At 39.9% G+C, this 25,711-nt stretch overlaps 1 protein-coding gene across 6 annotated transcripts in view; it reads right to left on the minus strand.

Moving 5' to 3' along the window:
• Positions 1-25,711, minus strand: part of LOC127410724 (transcription initiation protein SPT3 homolog) — a 160,484-nt gene that overhangs the window by 49,774 nt on the left and 84,999 nt on the right. For all 6 annotated transcript variants that reach the window (XM_051645927.1, XM_051645924.1, XM_051645922.1 and 3 more), the window contains one exon: positions 18,284-18,368. Coding sequence is in view for 4 of the 6 variants with exons in the window: in XM_051645924.1 (XP_051501884.1) it covers positions 18,284-18,368 (85 nt within the window). In the remaining 2 variants the exon portion in view is untranslated. The remainder of the gene's footprint in view (positions 1-18,283; positions 18,369-25,711) is intronic.

Raw genomic sequence — 25,711 nt, forward strand, 5'->3', positions numbered from 1 at the left:
GGCCTACAAACCTGATACAGTTACACCAGTTCTGTCTGGAGGAATGGGACAAAATTCCAGCAACTTATTGTGAGAAGCTTGTGGAAGGATACCCAAAACATCTGACCCAAGTTAAACAATTTAAAGGCAATGCAACCAAATACTAACAGTGTATGTAAACTTATGACCCACTGGGAATGTGATGAAAGTATAAATCATTCTCTCTACTATTATTCTGACATTTCACATTCTTAAAATAAAGTAGTGATCCTAACTGACCTAAGACAGGGAATGTTTTCTATGGTTAAATGTCAGAAATTGTTTAAATGTATTTGACAAAGGTGTATGTAAACTTCTGAATTCAACTGTATGTGTACCGTATGTGTAGTTTATGTTTATGTTTATATATGGGACATTTTTGTACATCCATTTTTGATAGATATAAGTGCCGGGTCTCTAAAGCCCCGAATATGTAAGAGTGTTTGGGAAAATTACTATGCATTTAAGGGTTAAATGCATACAGTACAAACCCATTTTAAGGTTATGTTAGTTTTGATTGAATTTGGCCCAAAGGAGGACAAAAAAAAAAAAAAAACACCTTGATCCCTTAAAAGTCTTGCCGTACAGCTCTCTTTTCATATATGGGGTTAGGGGCGCCTTTTTCCATACCATTTGAAATCCCTGGCTCACAAAACTGTCTTCTGCAAAATATCAGATTAATTTTAGTAATTGCTCTAATTTTATACATTGATCAAAGCGGGCTGCTAGAGCTGTGAGACTAAATGAAGTCGGTCCGGTTTGGGATGGCTCCGGGACTCCGGGAACACTGGGATCTCTGTGGTCTTTTTCCAGAGTGTGTTGAAAGTTTACTTGAGTGGTGAAGGACTGTTTTACCATTTCTGAGATGCCCGACTTATCATACTACAGAGTTATTCATAAGATTCAGAGTGTTTTTACCCATCTCGATATAATCGTTAAAAGGGTAAAGAAAACAGAAGACCAAATATGAAACATAAACACAGATGTGGAGGGAGGGGCTGATGATAGTTTGATTGACAGCTGGCCTCTGCACCAAACCTGCATGTTTTTTTTTCAAAGAAATGTTGTAAAAAAAAAAATTTTTTTTTTAATTGTTTTTTTTTTTTTTTTTTTTAATTGAAATGCATTAATATACTTGTGGTCAATCTAAATTTTGAAATTGTGCAAAAAAAAAAAAAAATTAAAAAAAACAAAAAAAAAACAATCTGTCATTATTTGCTAACCCTCATGTTGTTCCAAAACCCATTTGACTTTTATTGTATTTTCATGGTGTTTTTTGTCATTTTTGGAGCTTCACTACTTGGTCACTTACACTGTGTCCTAACCAGACGCGATGTGACGCCACAAAAACGCGATAAAAGGTATCTTTTCCATGTTAATCAGAGTTTTTGTCCTAACCAGCCATGACACACGATAAGTGTCAGCGACGGGACTTTCTATTTTTGGAATGGTTTTTATTTCTGCGACATCGCACCAGCCACAGTCAACAAATGGGTCTAAAAATATTCTTTTTACAATATATTAAAGCAGTCGTAGAAAGCGTTACGGCACTTATGTGAGAAAATGAGTGTTCAATAAACATACTGTTCCATCTGTGATTGCTCTGTTTTCTACATTTTATTGTCAATTATCCTCATTTTAGTGAATGAATATCGCGGTGCCTAGTGTGGACAGACAGACTGCTTGTTGCTTGAATCTTATCACATTGCACCTGGTTAGGACAAGTACATTATAGTATGAAAAGAGCAGCGTGAACATTCTTTCAAATATCTCCTTTTATGTTCCACTGAAGAAAGCCATACAGGTTTGGAACTTAAGTGTGAGTAAATTCATTTTGCAGTGAAATGTGCCTTAAAAAAATAATAAAAAAAGGATGAAAACTGACCAAACCAAAAATATAACCTCAATCAAACATAAATATGGTACCAAAGTATCATTAATAATAGTGAAAACATGCTGCATCCACTGAAAGACTTCTACAGGGTTATGAAATCAGTGCCAATGACTACAGAGACAGATTTCTGGCCTGGGGAAAGCATACGAGTCTTGTTCCCTAATTAGAGGAATCAATTTTAATTACGACACATTTTCGAGTGACACGGGCCTCCGCGGGCCTCTGGTTCATGTCACGTTACAGTGCAGCAGGAAAAAGCCGTGCTTTCATGCAACAGAAAGGCAGAAGTCAAATAAACAAGCCTGCTGAACATAATTTCCTCTCAACTGCTACCGCGGCGTTCTGAAACGAAATCCATTATTTGATTACACTGGAAAAGGTAACAGGAAGACCATGGAGAATTCCACTCACAGCGGCCTTGTAAAGATCAATTACACCATTTTCTTTGAAAGGCAGGAAAATAAAACGAGCTCTCGTGTTTTCAGAAGTCACCTACTAGACAGACTGATTTCACGTCACTTAAGCGGGAAACCTCACTCGTTTGTTGATCATTCCGCTCGAAAATCTGATTTTAAGGGTGAAAACTTTTCATTTTCAATGCAAACCTGAGGGCTGTTTGTTTAAGGTGTTGTGGTTTAGAATTCACACAGAAATATTGTATCTTTGTAAAAGTAAGAGACACTGATGCTTAATAATGGGGTGAATCTCACGAAACCTGTTAAGAAGTGTCCGCCTAATATATACACTGCAAATACCGTATATTTATCAAAGAAAATAAAGGCTAATTTTGAGCAGTTTTTTATTATGATGACAGATAATTTTAATTTGTTAGGTATTTATGCCTTTAATTTGTGCTGATTAAAAAAATGTATAAAAAATTACATTAAATAAAAAAAAAAACATTGCATTAGAGTACATTACTGTTATTTGGTAAACAATTACTATAAAACTGTAATTAGAATGTAATGAAAATCAACAAAGGGGGGATTTTATTTTCCATACAAACCTAAGGGCTGTTTGCTTTTAGTGTCGTGATGTAGGATTTGTACAGGAATAACGTGTTATAAAATATTTATTTATAATCTATTTTGTTGAAAACAAATCGTAATGGCTTTTAAAAATTAAGCTTCATTTCTTTAATTAATTATAGCTAATTATTAATTTAAACTTTTAAGTATTTATACATCATATTAGTATCATATAACAAAGTATTAGTTTTACTGACTTAAATTTATGCTTATTTAAACAAAAACAAAAATCAGTTTTACAGTGCGTTTAGTAGTTTTACATTTTAATATGTAATATATATACAGACTGAATCAAAGTATCAGTTTTATGACTAGCGGATTTGTAAAGCATTATTTTAGCGTTAGCGATAAATAATAGTAAACTGTAATTCTGTCATCTTTTGACATATCAAGGTGAAATTTTGCACAGTTCTTCAGAGTGACGTCATCTTGAAGCCTGTTAAACATTAGTCAAAATGGCATTAGATTTTTTGGACATATGGATATTGAGACAATGTGGACATTTACATAAATGCGCACCTTTCAGCCATTTTGTATTGTATAAATTTTTGCTAAATATCAAATTGAAAGACATGTATCCTACACATACATACTGAGTTTCAAGTCAATTGGAGCTATGGTTCAGGAGGAGTAGATTTTTGTATTTTTGGACAAATTTGTATTGTACAGAAAAATCCATCATGGCAGACTTTATGGTTTTGGAGGCTTTTTTGTTCCTCATGAGAAATGAGGCATATATACCAGGTTTCAGAAACTTTGGACTTATGGGGTGGAAATGGCATCACTTTGAAAATGGACAAATTGTGGCGTGGCCTGCAGCGCCACCTATAGGCTCACGTGGACCATTTTTGGTGTGTTAATTACTCGTGGGCTGTAGTATCAATGTGCCAAATTTCAAAACTTTTTACCAAGGAGATCTTGAGTTATTGGGCAATTTAGAGCTACAGGAATAATAATAATAATACGAATACTAACAAAAACTGAGGTTACATGTGTAATCGGAGACGTTCCCATTTGGTTCCCTGAGAAGCACCAGTGCTAATAGCGAGGGTCCCAGATATGAGATTCCCCAGTGTCACTGGCTGCTGCCTATCTGTCAGAAAGCTGGTGATCCATCGACAGATTGGGGTGGGCATGGAGCGCTGGGTCAGTTTGGATGAGAGAAGATCAGGCATGATGATATTAAAGGCTGAACTGAAGTCCACAAATAGGATCCTTGCATAAGTCCCAGGTCATTCGAGGTGTTGCAGGATATAATGCAGTCCCATATTGACAGCATCATCCACAGACCTGTATGCTTGGTAAGCAAACCGAATGGGGTCCAGCAGGGGTCCAGTGACAGGTCTATAGTCATTAAGTCCTGTTTTTTTTTTTTGTTTTGTTTTTTTTGGGGGGGGGGGGGGGGATCATGGTGGAGCATTTGAAGCAGCAGGGAACTTCACACTGCTCCAGTGATCTATTAAAGATCTGTGTGAAGGTGGGAGACAGTTGGTCAGACTTTCAGAAAGGCAAGTGAGACACCATCTGGGCCTGAAGATTTCCTAGTATTTTCTTTCCAAAAGACCCGGCAAACATCCTCCTCACAGATCATAAGTGCAGATTGAGTAGCAGGAGGGGGGGGAGGGGGGTTCCAGGAGGTGTTGGTGTGTGTGTGTGAAGTGAAGATCAGAGCGGGGGAGGGGTGTGAGACTGGGCTTTTCATACCTGCAGTAAAACACATTCAGTTCATCAGCCATTAGTTGACTCTGAAGAATTAGAGGAGGTTGCACAGGTGAGGACGTTAGATCGGAAGTTCTGGGGGCTCGCAGGACTTGCACTGGCACGAGATCCTCCTCTAATTCTTCCAGCTCAACCTCATTCCCTGCCGTGCCTCCTCATGTGGTCCCTCTGGACTTCACACAGAAGGGGAGGGTGGGAGGGCACGAGAGACTGGATCTTCCCTCAGAACGAGATCGATCCTAGAGCGCAACATCCAGAGATTCATGCCCTCACAAGTGAGGGCAGTCTGTCTCCATGAGAGCTGCTTATGCGTGGGCACAGCCCAGGCAGTGAGCCCTCTCATGTTCATCAGGTGGTGGGATGTGCCGTTCACAGAGGAAACACTTGCGGAACGACATCTTTAAAAAGACGCATCTCATGCAAGTGGCTCTTTTAGTTAATATTGTATATATAAAAAGGATACAGTAGGAGTCTTTGCTGAAGCACCGCATTGATCAACGACGAGCATCTGAAGCGAAGAACCCGTTCACAGAGATCGTCTTCAACGCCGATGTGGATTACTCTTCACTAGAACACACAGGGGAGCGGAAAGCCTCAAGGTGCAGGCGCTGAGCACAGGCGACGAGTCGTCCTCTCCATGTCTTGCTGAGAAGTTCTGTCCGCTGTAAGTATATATCGACGGTGAAGCAGAAAGGGTTCCAAGATGAAGTTCACAGTCTTGAAGGAAGAAAATTCTGAAGAAATGGTGACTAAGTGCCCGCTATATATAGGCTAACTGCGCGCTTGAAGGGGCGGGGCTCAGACACCATTGACAATCAGAGGATTGCCGTGATTGTATAAGGGTTTCAACTTAAGGGTCTTCTAATAAGGTCTCCCCAAAGTGCTTACAGCAAAATCGAGTGAACTGAATCGAAAGGGAACTAGATTTTTACATGCAGCAAAAGTGAGTGGTGCTTGCCCATGCAAAGCACGATGCTAGGGTGTTGCCATGCAGTTGCTATGTTGTTCTGGGTGGTTGCTTGGGCATTGTTTACTGGCATAAGTAAAAAATGCCCACCCATAAGTCTCTATGATATTCTTGTCTCTAGATGGCATTGGATTCCTCCTTCAGATAAAGACCGCGTCCACACTAATATGTTTTTGTCTGAAAACACATTTATTTTGCTACATCTACAGCTAGAACGACATTTTCCTCCACCGAAAACATTTAAAAACGCTCTTCATTTCTGCATAATGCTTCATGTTTGAAAGATAATAGCACATCTCTCCTCAACAAGCCACATGATTTGAGGTATCGTTCATGTCCATACAATGCCAAAGTTACTTAGGGTTAGAGGTTTATTCAAGTCACTAATCCTAAGTATGAGCAATAGTAATAGTGATGCTCTCTGGCTGAAAACATAACAACTGTCTTGCTGAATATCTTGTCCAATTTATCCCAACACATGCTCCAGTGACAACTACACAGTGTTAGAAGATGCTTCGTCATTCAGAAGCTTCTACTTACTGCATTTAAACCACATCATGATGGGATGAAACTTAGTTGTACTCAATAAAAATAATATACTATAAAATATATACTATATAAGTTCTGCAATATCTAACAGCGTGGCTACAGCAGGGAGGTCTCGGCATTTGCTACAGTGTGAAAAAGCAAACATGTTGTCAACAGACGACGCTACAACAACTTATTTCTAAGAATGATGAGACCACACATTCCTAAACTTCTCATTCCCCCTGGAAAAACTATGCCAAGGTAATTTATTTAAACAAAACACTTTGACCATTTGTCATGCCCTCTCGACATGAGAGAAGCTAATTGATTCAGGCACCCCAGAGCTTCTGACATACGTCAACGCGAGCACCTGGACGAGAGGTGGCAGGCGTACTTCCACAACCCAGCCCGTTTCAACCCCAAACATCCGGGCGAAGTTCCCACACAGAGCTGCAGGCATCTGGACTTCGGGATGGATTGCGAGCTGTGTTTGACACTGGGTCTGGCAGACGACCATGCTCCACGCAGATGAATAGACTTCTATTACATTAGAATCAGCCTGAGCACTGGAGACCTTCCTTAGCGTTTCTTGAGCGGTTAAAAAAAGAAGTCAACAGTTAAATATATCTCGCTCATTATTAACCGAGACCACCAATCACGCTCGGAGGTAGACGGCAGTGTCAGCAGAGAAAACAGTGTCAACAAAATGTCATAAAAATGGTAACCAGACAAACAGAATTATAAAAACAAAAACAGGTCTGGGTAGTTTAGATTGCTGAGGTTTTGTTTTTTGTTTTTTTCATTTGGCAGAACACACTGATCTAGTAAGATTAGGTTTTGGACTGCTCATGACCTTATTTTGCCTGAAAGGAATATTATGAATTTTAAAAGTTCTTCAGCAAAGCTTCGCCAATATAGAATGATAAAAAACATATATATATATTTTTATTTATTTAAAAAAAAAAAGTTATTTTCTTCAATAGATGGGTAAATTACAAGAAAACTGTCAAGAACTTGTGAGATTCACCTAGACACGTTGTGCTTCTGACACCTTGGACATATTGTAAATGAGGTGTTACCTCCTAAAATACCTTAAGGGACATCAGGTGTACACTATTTCCCTCCTCTGAGAGACTGAAAACCTCCATGAACTTTACCAGCTGCTACTGGTAATTAAATTGATTTGTACATTGGACTTATAAATATATTCATTAGAAACACAGACTTTGGAAATGTTCACATGCCCTAATCAAATTTACAGCAGTGGCCTGTACTGAAAGGGTCGTATAGCAAAATTGCTGTCGTTGCACAAAACAAGACCCACGAGACTGACAGAAACACTGGAATCAGAGAAACTTCGAGGAATAATGACCTACGAAAGCAGAGCCTGCCAACTTTTGCACCTGGAGCTACAGGGAAACGGCAAATGAATTCGTTTTCACACGTGGAGTGTCACTGGAAATGTAAAGGGCTTTTTCCCATCCGTGTTCATTTGTTCTCTAACCAGTCATTCCAGTTAAAGTCTGACGGTGGAATAATAATTTCCCACGCAGATTACACAACTTTAACTAATACAACTCCATCAGCTGTCTATATATGAGTTTTAGTTGATTTGTTTCACTCTAAAACATTCCATATTGTCTGATTAAATAACAGAATTGGTATGATAATCTCAACATTTTAATATTAACTTCAAGTTGGCACCCTTGTATAAGATAACTTTAAACAATTACCAACTTTAGCTCTTTATTTCTATCCTGTCAGGCATCTTGTTGATTTTCTTGCAATTCTTGCAAAAAAAATAAATAAATATCAAGTTTAATTAATCAAATGTAAGTGTCTGAGCTTGACCAGAGCATGTTTCTGAACGTCTGCTGTACCCTTTCATTCTGAATATGTACATTACAACAAAAACATATTCATTTTCTAAAAGTTACAGAACTGAAAGTTGCTGCATAACAGGATTGACCCAGCTCTTCTCTTCTATGGAATGCAGTCAGGCCACTAGAGGACACTGTAAGGATCCCAAAGACAACATTTTCTTTTGTGGCACACAATGAGAGATGCTCTACAAACCCAAACGAAAGATTCATGGTCAACTTTGGCATCATTCTTTACGGTTTGTCTCTGTACAACAACTCAAAGTCCTTTAGAGAACAGGACGACAGGTTCTAAACTATCTGCTGTCATCTAAAGTCTGGATCTGTCTGTTTAGACCAGCTGCTGTCCTTCATGTTTGTAGAAATCATCACACGCACGTGTGCCATCAGAGGGGACAGTGATTCCGCTGGACACCTCTCAGTCCATGTCCTACTCAATGCCAAAAGACGAAAGACTTAGAATATATGTTCTCTTTCCTACTAGGATTTGTGAATAGAAGTGTACTGAAGCGAGAAAACATGATATTTATGTGTGACTGCACGGTTTTGTGCATGCATGAAGGTAGGATGTTGCATATACGCTGGGACAGACAGACAGACAGACAGATACACATAAATACAAAAAGACAGACAAACAAACAGACAGATAGACATACATACAAATAGACAGAAAGACAGACATACAGATAGAGATACAGACAGAGACAGACAGTCAGAAAAAGACAGATAGAGAGACAGAGACAGACAGACAGACAGTCAGAAAGACAGACAGACAGTCAGAAAAAGACAGACATACAGAGACAGACAGAGAGTCAGAAATACAGACAGAGACAGAGACAGACAGTTAGTCAGAAAAAGACAGACAGACAGATAGATAGAGACAAACAGACAGAGACAGACCGATAGATAGATAGACAGACAGACAGACAGACAGATAGATCGATCGAGACAGACAGAAAAAGACAGACAGTCAGAAAGACAAAAAGACAGATACACATAAATACAAATAGACAGAAAGACAGACATACAGATAGAGATATAGACAGAGACAGACAGACAGTTAGTCAGAAAAAGACAGACAGACAGATAGAGAGACAGACAGAGACAGACAGACAGACAGTCAGAAAGACAGACAGGGACAGACAGAGACAGACACAGACAGACAGACAGTTAGAAAGAGACAGACGGACAGACAGTTAGTCAGAAAAAGACAGACATACAGAGACAGACAGAGAGTCAGAATTAAAGACAGACAGACAGACAGACAGACAGACAGACAGACAGTCAGAAAGACAGACAGAGACAGACACAGACACAGACAGACAGCCAGTCAGAAAGAGACAGACAGACAGACAGTTAGTCAGAAAAAGACAGACATACAGAGACAGACAGAGAGTCAGAAATAAAGACAGACAGGGGGGCCTGGGTAGATCAGTGGTAAAGACGCTGGCTACCACCCCTGGAGTTCGCTAGTTCACTATTTCGAATCCCAGGGCGTGCTGAGTGACTCCAGCCAGGTCTCCCAAGCAACCAAATTGGCCCGGTTGCTAGGGAGGGTAGAGTCACATGGGGTAACCTCCTCGTGGTCACTATAATGTGGTTCGTTTTCGGTGGGGCGCGTGGTGAGTTGAATGCTGTTGCAGCGGTGGATGGCGTGAAGCCTCCACACGCGCTATGTCTCCGTGGCAACGCACTCAACAAGCCACGTGATAAGATGTGCGGGTTGACGGTCTCAGACGCGGAGGCAACTGGGATTCGTCCTCCGCGAGGACTTAAAAAGCACATTGGGAATTGGGCATTCCAAATTGGGAAAAAAATTAAATAAATAAAATAAAGACAGACAGACAGACAGACAGACAGACAGATAGATAGATATGGGATTTTAAAAGGTCTGAATTTACACTGACACACATTGTGAAGGACATGCTTAATGCATTCCTGGGAGGAATAAAAAAAAAATATTTTTCAAAATAAAAGTCCCTAAACATTATTCTTATGACAAGGGACTTTTAAAGATATATAAGGTCGTATAGGGATGGAATCCTGGACTAAAAATTGATAATATCAGAAAAAAAGGGGTAAGGTTGATAGATTAGATAGACAGACAGACAGAGAGACAGAGAGAGACTGAAAGACCAATTAATAGACAGATAGACAGACATATAAATAGATCGATCAATAGAAAATACTAGATTATCTCAACTATTCATATACATAAACAAATACGGTACAGTTTCTGACCGTTTTCATGCATCAAACTGACTAGAGATCCCATAAATCTTGGAGCACTTAATGACAGACATGAGAGAGAGAGAGCTAGGTGCAAAAAAAACTTTATCCACGTCTTCTGTAACACACACACCACACACAAACACTCTGAGCTCTGTGTCTACACTGACAGAGCAGTGTGAAAAGTTTTGCAGGCCATCTGGGAAGTATTTATTGTGCAATTTGGTTTATTACCGCTGTGGTCTTCAGCTAAATAGCTTGCTCACAATTACAGTCGGACTGGCACTACACCTGGCCTCTCTAAACAATAATAAATCCACGAGGGAGGAAGCAGAAATTAATGAAAGGTTATCACCATCATGCCCTGTTTAGTGCTTACTGCCGAGACGAGGGGTTATTTATAGTGCTCCGAAAATAAACACGTAATAGTGTCATAACACACCGTAACACCAAACAGATTCTGCGCAAACAGTACGGTGATACGATGAAATGAATGTACAGTGATCCCGAATGAAGAAAAACAGATTTATCCAGAAGAACGACCACCACCTGAGGAAACTGCAAGGTGGAGAAAGGCTGCAATCCTCACAGGTTTATCTGAAACGTTCTTCATCTGTTTGGCCAGGCGTGGACGGTATGACCAAGAAATTATATCACGGTAAGAGTTATTTATGTCACAGTAATGGTATATATTACAATATAGTTCTTTTTGCTGTTGGTTTCCTCTAATTGAGATTTTATGCCTTTTGTTAACTAAATAAGAGATGAGTTGAAATTATAATTGTTTTGTTGCAATCAACGTGATTTCACAAATGCTATTGCAACTCAGGGACACGAACCAAAAGATAGTATTTTTCATAACAAATGAGTGATAAGCTATCTTATGACATCTAAACATTTTTAATATAGCGCATGACTCTACATGTACAAGCCTGTTCAAGTGGGATCAAACTGTGCCGTAGCTCAACTGATAGAGCGTTGCACTTGCAATGCAAATACTGGGGTACGAGTCACGCCACAAAAATAACATTGCTTCAGCTTTGATGACACTATTACTTAAGTTTAGGTTTAAGATTTAGGGTAGGTACTGTAGGTTTTGTTGATTTCTCGATAGAGCGTTAACCTTAAAATATACCTAGTATTCAGCACCACACAGTGGATATTTCACCTGGAACTGCCGTGATATGTGTAAAGAGCCACGTAATATCGTTTTGCAAATAATAACATATAATAATAAAATACAAAATAAATATACTAAATAATAGTGTAAAGTCCTGCCCACTAATAGCCGTGCAGATACACAATATTGCCAAAAGTATTCGCTCACCCATCCAAATAATTGAATTCAGGTGTTCCAACCACTTCCATGGCCACAGGTGTATAAAATTAAGCACCTAGGCATGCAGACTGCTTCTATAAACATTTGTGAAAGAATGGGCCGCTCTTAGGAGCTCAGTGAATTCCAGCGTGGTACTGTGATAGGATGCCACCGTTAAATTTCCTCGCTACTAAATATTCCACAGTCAACTGTCAGTGGTATTATAACAAAGTGGAAGCGATTGGGAATGACAGCAACTCAGCCACGAAGTGGTAGGCCACGTAAAATGACAGAGCGGGGTCAGCGGATGCTGAGGCGCATAGTGCGCAGAGGTCGCCAACTTTCTGCAGAGTCAATCGCTACAGACCTCCAAAGTTCATGTGGCCTTCAGATTAGCTCAAGAACAGTGCGTAGAGAGCTTCATGGAATGGGTTTCCATGGCCGAGCAGCTGCATCCAAGCCATACATCACCAAGTGCAAGGCAAAGCGTCGGTTGCAGTGGTGTAAAGCACGCCGCCACTGGACTCTAGAGCAGTGGAGACGTGTTCTCTGGAGTGACGAATCACGCTTCTCCATCTGGCAATCTGATGGACGAGTCTGGGTTTGGCGATTGCCAGGAGAACGGTACTTGTCTGACTGCATTGTGCCAACTGTTAAGTTTGGTGGAGGGGGGATTATGGTGTGGGGTTGTTTTTCAGGAGCTGGGCTTGGCCCCTTAGTTCCAGTGAAAGGAACTCTGAATGCTTCAGCATACCAAGAGATTTTGGACAATTCCATGCTCCCAACTTTGTGGGAACAGTTTGGGGATGGCCCCTTCCTGTTCCAACATGACTGTGCACCAGTGCACAAAGCAAGGTCCATAAAGACATGGATGAGCGAGTTTGGTGTGGAAGAACTTGACTGGCCTGCACAGAGTCCTGACCTCAACCCGATAGAGCACCTTTGGGATGAATTAGAGCGAAGACTGCGAGCCAGGCCTTCTCGTCCAACATCAGTGTCTGACCTCACAAATGCACTTCTGGAAGAATGGTCAAAAATTCCCATAAACACACTCCTAAACCTTGTGGAAAGCCTTCCCAGAAGAGTTGAAGCTGTTATAGCTGCAAAGGGTGGGCCGACGTCATATTAAACCCTATGGATTAAGAATGGGATGTCACTTAAATTCATATGCGTCTAAAGGCAGATGAGCGAATACTTTTGGCAATATAGTGTATATCTCCCATAAAACTGATACATCTCAAATCGCACAGCTGAAGCCATCTGAAACATCTCACAATTCTTTCTTGAGTTCATTATATGAAAAATGTGTTATGACGGCGTAAATTACATTCACACATGACACTTCGTAACACAATTGCGCTGGATGTATGTTACGGCTTTATCATGCCCTCTGACCTATAAAACACATCCTATGGAAACATTTTGCAAATGATTTTAGGCTGTCCTGGCTTTTATGTGACGGCACGTGGGATATGATAGTTTTTAATGGTGTGATTTATAATGCGTTACTGCGTTTTGTCCATCTGATTGGAAGCTGGTGCATCTGTAAATCTGTCTATATCCACTGTCAGAAACATAAAGACAGAACATAAAACGAACAAGACGTGAATGTGAACATCCGGCGGTGGGCTGCAGGAAGGATGTTTCCTCTTTGGCCTGTGAAGCAGCTGTTAACTTCAGCCATACATGGAAACAGATGAGAGGCCGTGTGCGCTGCAGAACACACCAGAACTTTAATCAGACTCCATTGATCTTCAAAATTAAATGACATGCATGGAGGGGCTCCACAAAGTTTAAAGGAATAGTTCTCCCAAAAATGAAAATACTTTCATTTACTCACCCTCCTTACCCTAATGACTCCCCCGACCCTTGTAGAACACAAACAGGGGTTTTTTGATGACTATTCTAGCCACTCTTGAATGGGGACTGGGGTTGTCAAGCTCCAAAAATGACAAAATGCACCAAAAAGAGTATCATAAAAGTGGTACATATGACTTGTGCTAAACTTTCAAATGTCCTGAAATCATACAATAGCTTTCAGTGACGAACAGTCCGAAATTTAAGGTGATATTCACTGAGTTGAATTAAAGAACTGGATTAATATAATTCACAAACAAATCATTCAGACCAGTGTTGTGATCAACCAGTTCATTGAGACTTGTGTCTCTGCAGAACAAAAATAGGCATTTTCCAATCAGTGGGCGTTTTTCAAACCAGGATGGGCATTTTTCAACCGCTTTAAACGATTTGTCTACTACACTGAGATACCCTACTTTCACTGGATAGTTCAAAAACGTCCATCGCGATTTTAAAACGCCCACAGATTGAGAAACGACCATTATTGTTCCGCAGAGTCCTATACTTCGATTCATTGAGCAGATTCGACTCAAAAGAATGATTCACTCTCATATTGGGAATTGCTACTTCTCTCAAGAACTCAACAAGGAATGCCAGGGCACCTGTTGTAATTATTTGAGTTAATAATATGGGCTGTTACCCACATAAAGCTTTAAAGCGCATGACCAGGCCCAGACGGATTTCTCAGATTTCTGCGCAATTGCAACATCAACGCACTTCCCATCCCTCACATGTTTGTTTATGACACATTTTGCTATTTTTAATATGATTTAAGCTACCAATAAGAGTGTAGTACTGTTAGTAACCATGTACTGTAATACACTTTGCTATGTATTAAATCCCTAAAAATCAGCGCAGAAAAAATCAGCGCAGAAAATGCAAAAAAGTCCACAGATTCTGTATGGTCCTGCGCATGACTTATTTGGACCACTTTTATGGTGTTTAATTTGTCATTAGAGAGTGTGACAGTATCAGCCCCATTCATTTTCATTATATGGAAAAAAGCAGAGTGAACATCTTTATTCACTGAAAATCTTCCAGTGAGTTGAATTAAATAACTGGATCAATCCAATTTACAAACAAGTCACTCATGCACACAGCAGTCGCACTTGGGTCTCAGGAGGTTAAATGTTGGTCTTTTCCTCACACAAAGCTTCAGAAGACTATTAAAGTGCATTATTATAATCTGGACCTCTTTTATGGTGCTTTTTTGTCATTTTCTGAGCGTGACAGCGTTAATCCCCATTCAATTTCATTATATAGAAAAGAGAGGCCTAGGATATTCTTCAAATATGTACAGTTTGTAAAAGCTTCATAGTAGAAAGTAAGTCATACAAGATTGGAACGAAATGACATTCTAGTAAAAGTAGAGTATAAATGGGCTGAAATCTTTTGTAGCCAACAACTCGGCAAGATGGAAACAGCGCAATGCAAATACAGTAAATAGCTTGATTGCTCTTGGGTTTACTGCTACAAGATGTGTTCATATTCACATTCAGCTTCGATTCGACAGTTTCAGCCACCCTGATGGTTTGGCTCCCAAAGTAAAAACAGAAAAGACCACACTGTATACTCGCAAAAATAGAAGTGGTATGACAAATTTAAGCATGTAAAATGCAGGGTAGAGTCCGTTAGGTGGCTTACACAGTGAAGCACACAGACCACCGGCTTGCCTGATTTAAGAGCTATCTGGCTCGGCAGGGTAAAGGTTAAAACAATGAACATTAAGAGCTACTTCACTCCTTTTTGCGAGGGAGCACATCATGGAGTTACAGGGTGAAAGGTTAAAACCACCGCAATGTGTCAGAGCTTTCCACATGACCCCGAAGAGATAATTCTCCGACCGAGTTTCCAAACTTGAGGCGCTCTTCGAGCATAACTAATTAAATCGCAAGTCAGCGTGCCAGTAAAATGCAGGCTGCTTCCCGGCGATATTTGTTGGGCTGTGTACAGGGGAATTCTGCTGTGTTCCAGTCATTGTTTTGATTTGCTTGTGGTAACGGCATGACAAGGTGTAAGCCGGGGAGGAACACTGTTTATCTAAGCAGTGAAAGCAATTGGCTTTGTAAGCACAGTTATTTACTTAACTCGGCGCAATTCTCCTATCACATTGCAGCGGTCGGACTGAACGTGATCCCTTTCAGAAGACTGGAAAAGACGAGGAAGCATTTGAAGTCACTGGTGTTCCCACTGGTGGGGAAAACAGATGGCCTCTGATGATGCTATTTATACTTAATTACAGATTTCAGTAAAACCATTTTCCAGACGCAAATGTCAAGGGTGGTACATATGTACCAGGGTGTCATGCTCGTTACCTTGAATCTAAATGACCAGCTAGATTACCGTTAAGTAGGTAACCTTATAGGACAGCTGAGTGCTTTATGAATCATTGTTATTACATATATATTAATAAGTAGGAATGGAAATTGCATTTGAGAGCGGAAGCACCGGGGCCACCAAGTTATACAGATGGTCGCACCAGCACCTGAGTTGGTCGCAAGGGAGGTGGGGGGTGGGGGGGTTCCTAACCAGACACGACGTGATGTGCTACCGCGATATTCATACACTAAAATGATTAGAAATAAATGACAATAAAAGCAGATGTTACAACAGTCAGATGGAACAGTATGTTTATTACCTCATTTTCTCACTGAAGCTGCGTATGGACATACACTTTCTACGGCAAACCTCAAAGGGATAGTACACGATCACACACATACACAGGGAAAAATTACTTTATGAATCGCATCCAAATTCAGTCTATTACCATTTTTAATGTTCACACACTCACGCAGTACTCTGTTATCTGTACTCTGATCTTCATATGACGGTGTGTGTGTATGTGTGTGTGTGTGTGTGCATCTATAACAGAGCTCCGGTTGAAGAGAATGAGATCTCAAACACAACATACCTTAGGTCTGTTACATCCTCGGTGAAAATAAAGTCGTTTTGAACTGGCTAGTGTCACCCCGGCTTTAATATACTGTTTTGAGAAAGATTTTAGACCCGTTTTTGACTGGACTGCCCGGTGCGATGTTGCAGAAAATAGTAACCATTCCAGAATGCCCTGTCGCGTCTGGTTAGGAAAAAAACTCTTATTAACATGGAAAAGATACCCCTTATCGTGTGTCGCAGCATTGCGTCGCGTCTGGTTAGGACACGGTCACGGTTTCTTTTCATCAGGATCTAGCTCATTAAAATACAGTCATTTGAAACAGTAAACAAAATGTATCATTCAGGAAAAAAAGAATCAGTCATTCATTCGGAAGGTAGCACAGTATGTTTTACAGTGAAGATTCAAAAGAACTGACTCAGAAGGGTCATTCGTTCGCCAGTCAGACTACACTGTTCGCTCTGCATGTTTCCTACTGTAGATTCAAAAGAATCGGCTCATGAGAATCATTCATTCGGGATTCAGACTACACTGGTTTCCTTGTATGTTTTGCGCTGTAGATTCAAAAGAATCGACTCGTAAGAATCATTCGTTCGAGAATCAGACTACACTGGCCATGCTGCATGTTTTGCACTGTGGATTCAAAAGAATCGGCTCATAAGAGTCATTCGTTCGAGAACCAGACTACACTAGCTATGCTGCAAGTTTGGCGCTGTGGATTCAAAAGAGTCGACTCATAAGAATCATTAGTTCGAGAATCAGACTACACTGGCCATGCTGCAAGTTTGGCGCTGTGGATTCAAAAGAATCGACTCATAAGAATCATTCGTTCGAGAACCAGACTACACTGGCCATACTGCATGTTTTGCGCTGTTGATTCAAAAGAATCGGCTCATAAGAGTCATTCGTTCGAGAATCAGACTACACTAGCCATGCTGCAAGTTTGGCGCTGTGGATTCAAAAGAATCGGCTCATAAGAGTCATTCGTTCGAGACTCAGACCACACTGGCCATGCTGCAAGTTTGGCGCTGTGGATTCAAAAGAATCGGCTCATAAGAGTCATTCATTCGAGACTCAGACCACACTGGCCATGCTGCATGTTTTGCGCTGTGGATTCAAAAGAATCGGCTCATAAGAGTCATTCATTCGAGACTCAGACCATACTGGCCATGCTGCATGTTTTGCGCTGTGGATTCAAAAGAATCGGCTCATAAGAGTCATTCGTTCGAGAATCAGACTACACTAGCCATGCTGCATGTTTTGCGCAGTGGATTCAAAAGAATCGGCTCATAAGAGTCATTCGTTCGAGAATCAGACTACACTAGCCATGCTGCATGTTTTGCACTGTGGATTCAAAAGAATCGACTCATAAGAATCATTCGTTCGAGAACCAGACTACACTAGCCATGCTGCATGTTTTGCGCTGTGGATTCAAAAGAATCGGCTCATAAGAGTCATTCGTTCGAGAATCAGACTACACTAGCCATGTTGCATGTTTTGCGCAGTGGATTCAAAAGAATCGGCTCATAAGAGTCATTCGTTCGAGAATCAGACTACACTAGCCATGCTGCATGTTTTGCGCAGTGGATTCAAAAGAATCGGCTCATAAGAGTCATTCGTTCGAGAATCAGACTACACTAGCCATGCTGCAAGTTTGGCGCTGTGGATTCAAAAGAATCGGCTCATAAGAGTCATCCGTTCGGGATTCAGACTTGGTCATGCTGTATGTTTCTCACTTTGGATTTTTTTTAAATGGCTCACGAGAGTCATTTATTCAGGATTCGCACTACATAGATTGTGTCGTATGTTTCGCGCTGCTGGCTCAATAGCAGTGTTGCAGTGCGGCATGATAGTAGCACATGAAGTAAAAAAATATGTGATTGCCATTTCGTGTTGACTTTAATTGCATTGCTAAAGCCTTTAAGCTTTCTCCGAATGCTGTTTATACGTACGAGATTGATGAGCTGGGTGTGCACGATGTCTTCCACCAGGGCGGCGGTCTCGTGCAAGGGTCTTCGAGAGTCGCCAAGGGCAAACCTGCAAGTACACAATAAAAGAAAGTATGATTAAATAACCTCTTCTCCTATGATACTATGCACAGTATGTTATAAGCACTTGACCAATTATTACAAAACACGCACTAAAAGTGAATTCCAAAACCTTTGTTTCAATTTATACAAATAATATAAAGTGGAATCACTATTTTAATCATTTTCACAGTGTGTACATTTTCATAAAATGGCACTTAACACAGAATTAAGCCCTCAATGGTAGCAAAAGCTGACATTCATCACAGATGGCTTGAGTAACCATTGCAAGAGAGCTATTTACAAATTCTGTTGGCCTTAATTCACAGTTTTTTCCCACACTGTAGCTGCCAAAACTTCCCACATTGCAGTATGCTTAATATCGACACAGTGGTTTCGTCCAATAGTAGCACAAACCACCGAACGGCCACAAACTCTTGCCTTTAAGAGGGCAGGAGATGAGAACTACCATGAGAAGAACAACAGTTACGATGGAGAGTACTCATCAACCAACAAGTTTGGCTTGAAACTGCATTTCACATAGAACCATGACAAATGATTGACTTCATTTGTTTTGTAAAAAGATTAACCAATTTATTTTGAAAAATGACAATTCTGTCATCATTCAGTCACCCTTATGTAGTTCCAAACGGAAAGAATGAAAGTCATAGGGTTTGGAACGATGACAAAATTTTAATTTTGGGGTGAACCGTCCCTTTAAAAGAGCAACGCAAATTAAAAATGTACATATGCTGTACAGTAAGTGGCTTGTTGATTTCTTTTACTGTCAGGTAAGTTTGTTGATTTATACTTACCACCCTTAAAGTACTAAATTAAACTCCAGCTGAAATATATTATAACAAGCAGCTAATTAAATGTATTTATTTCATATGGTTCAAAGACACATAAAAGAACTTATAGAATCAGCTACCGCTAAAACTCTGGCTCCATGCGTCTGGTTATTATTGTATATCTCAACCGTAACAGTCTCAATTAACTTTTATTGCGTTCCTGTTACTTTAATATTTTCACCTAAATGCATTTTCATCCAAATGCATCCCAGAGGAAAATCTGTTATTTACTCCAGTTGTATAATTTATTCAGTTTGCTTAGTCTCAAAACATTTCAGCGCATACCAGTAAACCAGAGACACAATATGGAGATTGAACAATGGTCAATCAGTTTCATTCAGTTCAGTTTAATGCCAATATATACAAAACAGAATTTAAAGGGATAGTTCCATAAAAAATAAAATAATAATAATAATAATAATAATAAAAACTGTCATCTTTTACTCACCCTCATGTTGTTCCAAACCTGTATGATTTTCTTTCATTGGTGGAACAAAAGACAGAATGTTAGACTTAGTCACCATTCACTTTCATTGTATGGGAAAAAAAGATGCAATGACAGTGAATGGTGACTATGTCTACATTAATCCAGATCCATTGCAAAAATGGCGTTTTTGTTTTCTAAACGCTCTCCGTCCAACTGCCATTTACAAGCGTTTTCTAAAAGTTGCTCGTCCACACTGAAATGTATGAGAACGCCTTACTGCGCATGCAAAAAATCACCATTGCGTGTACGGTCTGAAACACAATTGTCCTGGTGTTCCGTCGCCGGACATCAACTCCGAGTAAACTTCTCGTTGCCTTTGAAGGAATGCAATGTGAATGTTGTACAAAGTAAAATGTATCTTTAACAACGCAATCATAGTGGATATCAGGCACCAAAGCGCCGCTATAGCACGGGCCGCCATCTTGATTGTTTGACTGAATGATCACATGACTGTCACATGGCAGATAACCAACATAAATGCAGACATTATAAAATCTATTCTGTTTTATTTATTTTCTACCCTGCTTACAAAACATCGTTTGCACCATCTAAAATCATGAATGTAGAATTTGACATGCTTTAATAAATAAGGTAACATAAAACTGTAATTTGAACAAGAAAAACTGTTTAGTTTTTTAAAGCTCACGTGAACTGCCTTGACGAGCTAAGTTTTCTTCAATATAAGGCAAGGAAAAATTGTTTACTGTTTAAAATAAAAAATAAAAAATAAAAAAAAAACTCCCTAATTTTATCAGCTTCCAATATCAACTTAATCAGACTGATTCTAATCATTTAAAAAATAGCCATTATTTTATACGATCCATACGGCCCTTAACCAACTTGTAGAACTTGTAGAATCAGCCATTGAAAAACCTAGCCTGATCTAATGAACACTGCGTGACCATCACAACATTTCTGCAAAACGAAATTACGTGCTTCATTACACGTTTGGCTGCAGTTTTCCAGTTAAATGTCCAGTAGGGGGCGCCAAAAGCAAGTGAAACGGTGTCAAAATCAGACAAAGTATTTAAGGGGAATATTAGATTTAGGTTTGTAACAAGGTTCGAGGAATGAGGAAGCGGGAGACGGCGAATCCAACTCAAAGTTAAATTTATTAATAAAACAAAACACGTTTGCTTAACAGCGTATCAGTAAGCTTCACATATAAACACTCAAATGCTCTGGGAATGGCAGCCACCAACACAAACGACTTGTCAGCTGGGTTCTCTCTCTCACTCTGAGGTCTGGCCTCCTTTTTATATCCCTCGTCTCTCACTGCGAACATAGAAACTGCAATTATCAGCAATTCATCTCAGGTGAAAACCCTTACCCCTAAACCAACACCTAAACCTAACCGACTGTGTCCAGAAACAAAATGCGACATTTAAAGCACATTTCCACATCATTTTGTGTCATGTGACAGCTTGTAGAGGTCAACCGATATATCGGTTCTGCCGATTAATCGGCACCGATAACAGATTTCTAGAACTATCGGTTATCGGCAAAATTCCACACCGATGTTTTTCCCCATTGTGTCCGGTGCTGGAGCGGCTGGGAAGTGTCCGCTGTCATTATACAGTATGAGAGCAGCATCTAGAGGTGAAATACAAACTATCACTTCACTGATGCCTTGTGGTGTTTGTTTTGACACGTGAGACTACACTCTGCATGGAGCAGAACACTTCAGATGTGGATTTAAAACATCAACAATGAAAAGGTACATATACAGTACACTACAGTACACGTTGTCATATCATTATAAAGTAATTGATTTGTTGACTAGATGTTGTATTAGTAGAGAACAGCAGTATGTTTGCCGACAAGGCTGAGAGGATGCTAACATTAAAGCTAACCTCAAGCGGTTAGAACAATGTGACAAAAATGCATGCAAGTCCTACCCAAATGTTTAAATGTCACAATTACTACCATCTATTACCATCTATTTGTATTAGTTTATATCCAGCTGGTCACGTTTATGCATTCGTTAGCCAGCTAAGTTGCATATTTAAAGCTAGTGACGTGAGAAAGCACATTAATATCTTCATGCAGCCGAGAGAAACGTATAAACAAATCAGAAACGCATCTTATTTCAATTCACTTTTTTATCCTCACTGTAATACGATGACTTTAGATCGATCACATTGCGCTAAAAAAGGCTAGACACAGCACAACAAATACAGTTTAACAGAAAGCAGGTGTCTTAATATGCCTTTAAAGTTCTTTTTAATTAGACACATCATCTAAAAAACAGCGCTCCTGCACGAGACGCTGGATAAACAAAAACAAAGGGAAACAAAGACGTTCGTCTAGCGCGAGTTCACATAGAAAAACAAATGGATGGTTGCAACAGTGTTCGGTGTGAACAGCCCCTTACAGATGGTGGAGGTCTTTGGCTGTTGCGTCTTGCTCTCTTATAAGCGTTTCTTAGATTAAGCAATGAGAGGTTTAAATGCTGTCAGGAAAGATGTTCAACTTGGAAATGTGTGTCTCGAGATCCTCACATTCGGTTCCATTCTGCTGTGTTTCATTTTATTGAACAGCCCCTGGCCTGGGCTCATAGTCTGAGCCGCTTCACCACCGAGTTCAGCCGAATACCACTGCTATCTGTGAATATTGCTACTCTACATACAACTGTACTGAATAAAAACAATGTGGTATTTCGCTGTTATTATGAAGCTTGAGTCTGGAGTAGTAGTAATCAGTGCAAGTGTAACACCATGTGAACTGTCTATTGAATCCCCCCCCACCCCACCCCCCATTTTACTTTTGACTTAACATTTGAGAATGTGGACTGACTAAAACTTTTTATTTATTTATTTTATGCACATTAGTTGAAAATGAAATGCTCTTTTTTTAACAGCCAGGATAGAAATGTTCTATGCAATAATATAATGGTGCTGAATGGTTTATGTATTTATTGTGCCCTCTTGTGGACTAAGGAAACAACGTCAGTTTAAAAATCAGCTGATTTCAAAGGTGCAATATGTAACATTTTTCATGTAATATTTGCCTTTTTTTCCTATGTGTGAATGGTTTGTAACGCAACTTAAAAAATGAGTCCTTCCCGGACTTCCTAGGTTGCCTATTAAAGCCTGTAGACTGATTTTCACGTGAAGGGAGCGAGTCGTTTTTGCCGGGAAAATCCAAAAGATGTGATGTTTATGCGCGCTCCCAAGAGCCTTGCCTCAGTGCTTCTCTTCCGCTATTCAACAGCGACAACAAACTGCAACACTAGGTAACGTTATCTTAGAGAAGGTATCCAGCAAGCGTCCGGCTCCCAGCACAACACCGACTCCTACACAAACTCTGAGTAACCCAAAAAAAAAAAAAAAACATTTATCTACTGAACCCCGTCTGGCTAAACGGGAACATGATCGTGGTCGAGTGAAAACTAGAGTGAACATCGGCAGGGCATTTGATTCCTGGAGGGACCTTCGTTCGGTTTTGGGGATCAAAACCGACCCTGAATTGGCGTTCTTCTTATTGGACAGGTAAGCTTACATAACTGCAAAGCAGAAATATAGTGCCGTAAGATTTGATCTGTATAATATTAGATAACTTGATCTCGCCTGCTAACGCTGACGAACTGCAAGCTACCTTGCTTCGTAACTTTCAAATAATTTCAACGATCTTCTCTTTATACTAAAAGTCAGGTATACAGGATACATTTAAGCAAATACGCTGGTTTCTTGATAGTAGTACAACATATGACATACAAAACATACAATAGTGCAACATAACAGTGCAACAGTAAACTGTCTGGTATAGTTCGGTAGTATGTAGCTGTATGTGTGTATCAGTATGCTATGTTAGCTGATAAGTAGTTTTAGTTTAGTCTCAAAGTTTGTAGTAAAACAATCATTACTGTGTAATTTTAATTATGCTGCCTCATCTGTCAGCATGATGCCAGTGAATCACGTTCAGTCTCTTTGTACGTTACGTCATTGTTTTGGTCGATGCTCGCTCGCGTCCCTACGCACGAGCGCAAGCACGAGCAACAAGCAGCTGCTGCAGTTCACTTAACGGCCACAGGTGTCATTAATAACAAGGGTTTCTGAACCTTACATACTGCACCTTTAAAATTCAAATATTAGTTCATATATATTAATATTTATACATTTATTTCATTTTAAAATGTACAATACATTTACATGGTTCAGTCAGTACTGTTTATTTTTGTAATAAAATTCAGCACTATTTTACTTTGAGTGTTATTTTTTCATTCAGTATTTTCATTCATTCAATTTTAAAAACTATAAGTTGATTAATCGGTTATCGGCAGGTACTGCCTGACTTAGTTATCGGTATTGGTAAAATCCACTATCGGTCGACCTCTATCAACTTGTGTGTTCAGCTGGGCTCGAACCTCTGTCTTCCAAGTTCAAAGTCTAACACTCAATCAGGTGAGCTACCACACAAGTTAATCATGCTGGAATAAGTGTGTAAATGTAGGTGAGTTCAAATGTATCGTTTTTCAAATGATGAGTAAAAGTGTTCTGATATCATAACATAGCAGTGTGTGAGTAATAGGGCGAAAAATATGTGTTAATAAATTCATAATCAGCCATTGCAGTCGTGATTTGTGTGAAAGTGAATAAAACGCACAGTTGTTGTAGCGCTTCTAGTGTTCATTTCACCAGGAAACTACAGCGAAACGTAGAACGCGGCATTTGCAGAAATGTACTTATAGTAATGTTCATTATACGAGACTAGGTTGCAAAGACTATATTGATCACTCATTAATCTGAATATTTGGGGACAGTGAAATCACGCAGATGAATTTTGATGCAACCTTTCTCTTGTTTTCCAAAGTGAAACTTATTTTAGCAACTTAGTATCTAATATCAAGAGCAGAACTAGCTCAGGTCTTCCCGTTTGTGCTAACATTTATGGGGTAGCACCAGTCAGTGTGTGCACATGCCAGGCAGCATCATGGGTTTGTAAATAATAAACTGAATGTTTGGATAGAAATTCTGGGTTGAGAGTGCACCCCGCCGATGTTTATGCACGCGTGGTGCGGCGGCGGCGGCCTCCTCTGCATTTTTCCATCTCACCAGCTGCCTGTATTTGCTTAGAAATGGCGAGACCAATGTGTCTGATGTAAACATGTTGACTTGACAGTCCCGATTCCAGAAAACAATCAAAAAGTTTAAATACAGAGCAAAAAGATCAGAGATTTTTACAGTAAACATTATGTCCGCTGGGGCCCGGGGCCGAAACACTGTTACACTGTGTAACCAACTTGATACAGTATGTCAACAGAGTATCCTTTTATCCTGAGATTCTCAGTTAAAGGGGCAGTTCACCCAAATTCTGTCATCATGTTGTTCCAAACCCATTTGACTTTTTTATTTTCAGTGAGAGCTGGGCTGCTGCTGGTGGACCACACTGATTTTTACAACTAAATGTAATCCAGTATGGGTTAATTAAATGTAAGTACTTGGTTATACTCTCTTCATCACAAAATCCCCACAGTTATTGTTACAGGGTTAACCGAGATTATGACTGTAAATTCATTCAGCAGACAGCCGGTGAAATCTAATTAGAGCTGTAACCAAAGTATGACGTGTTTTATTAAAACAATTTGTGCTTTCTTCGTTCCATATTCTCAACATTTACTCGGCCCTTGGGCAGCACACTGATTTCAAAGAGTCGTTAATGTGTGCAGGGTTAAAAGCTAAATATTTTAGTTTCATATCGAGTATGTGAATCCGATGTCTTAGGTAGATTAAAAGTGCTTGCTTTATCCCTGTTCCATCAGCAACTACTGTTATCTGAATTAAAACACAGAATAAGGTCTATGAGGCAGTTCTAAGCCCAAGATAAACTACAGTACAGCAAATAGTGTTTATATTTCAGACACTATTGCAGGATAAGGAGCTGAGTGGAGAACTGCATTTGGCACAGGTTTTAAAGTGGGGGGAAAGTACGTTTCTAGACTGTAACACCGTCCTTAAACACGGTCACGCAGTCTGGTCCTTTCACCTGGACTCTGATGTCACAACGCTGTGAGAA

Source organism: Myxocyprinus asiaticus, chromosome 20, assembly GCF_019703515.2.
Source record: "Myxocyprinus asiaticus isolate MX2 ecotype Aquarium Trade chromosome 20, UBuf_Myxa_2, whole genome shotgun sequence".
Lineage (NCBI taxonomy): Eukaryota > Metazoa > Chordata > Actinopteri > Cypriniformes > Catostomidae > Myxocyprinus > Myxocyprinus asiaticus.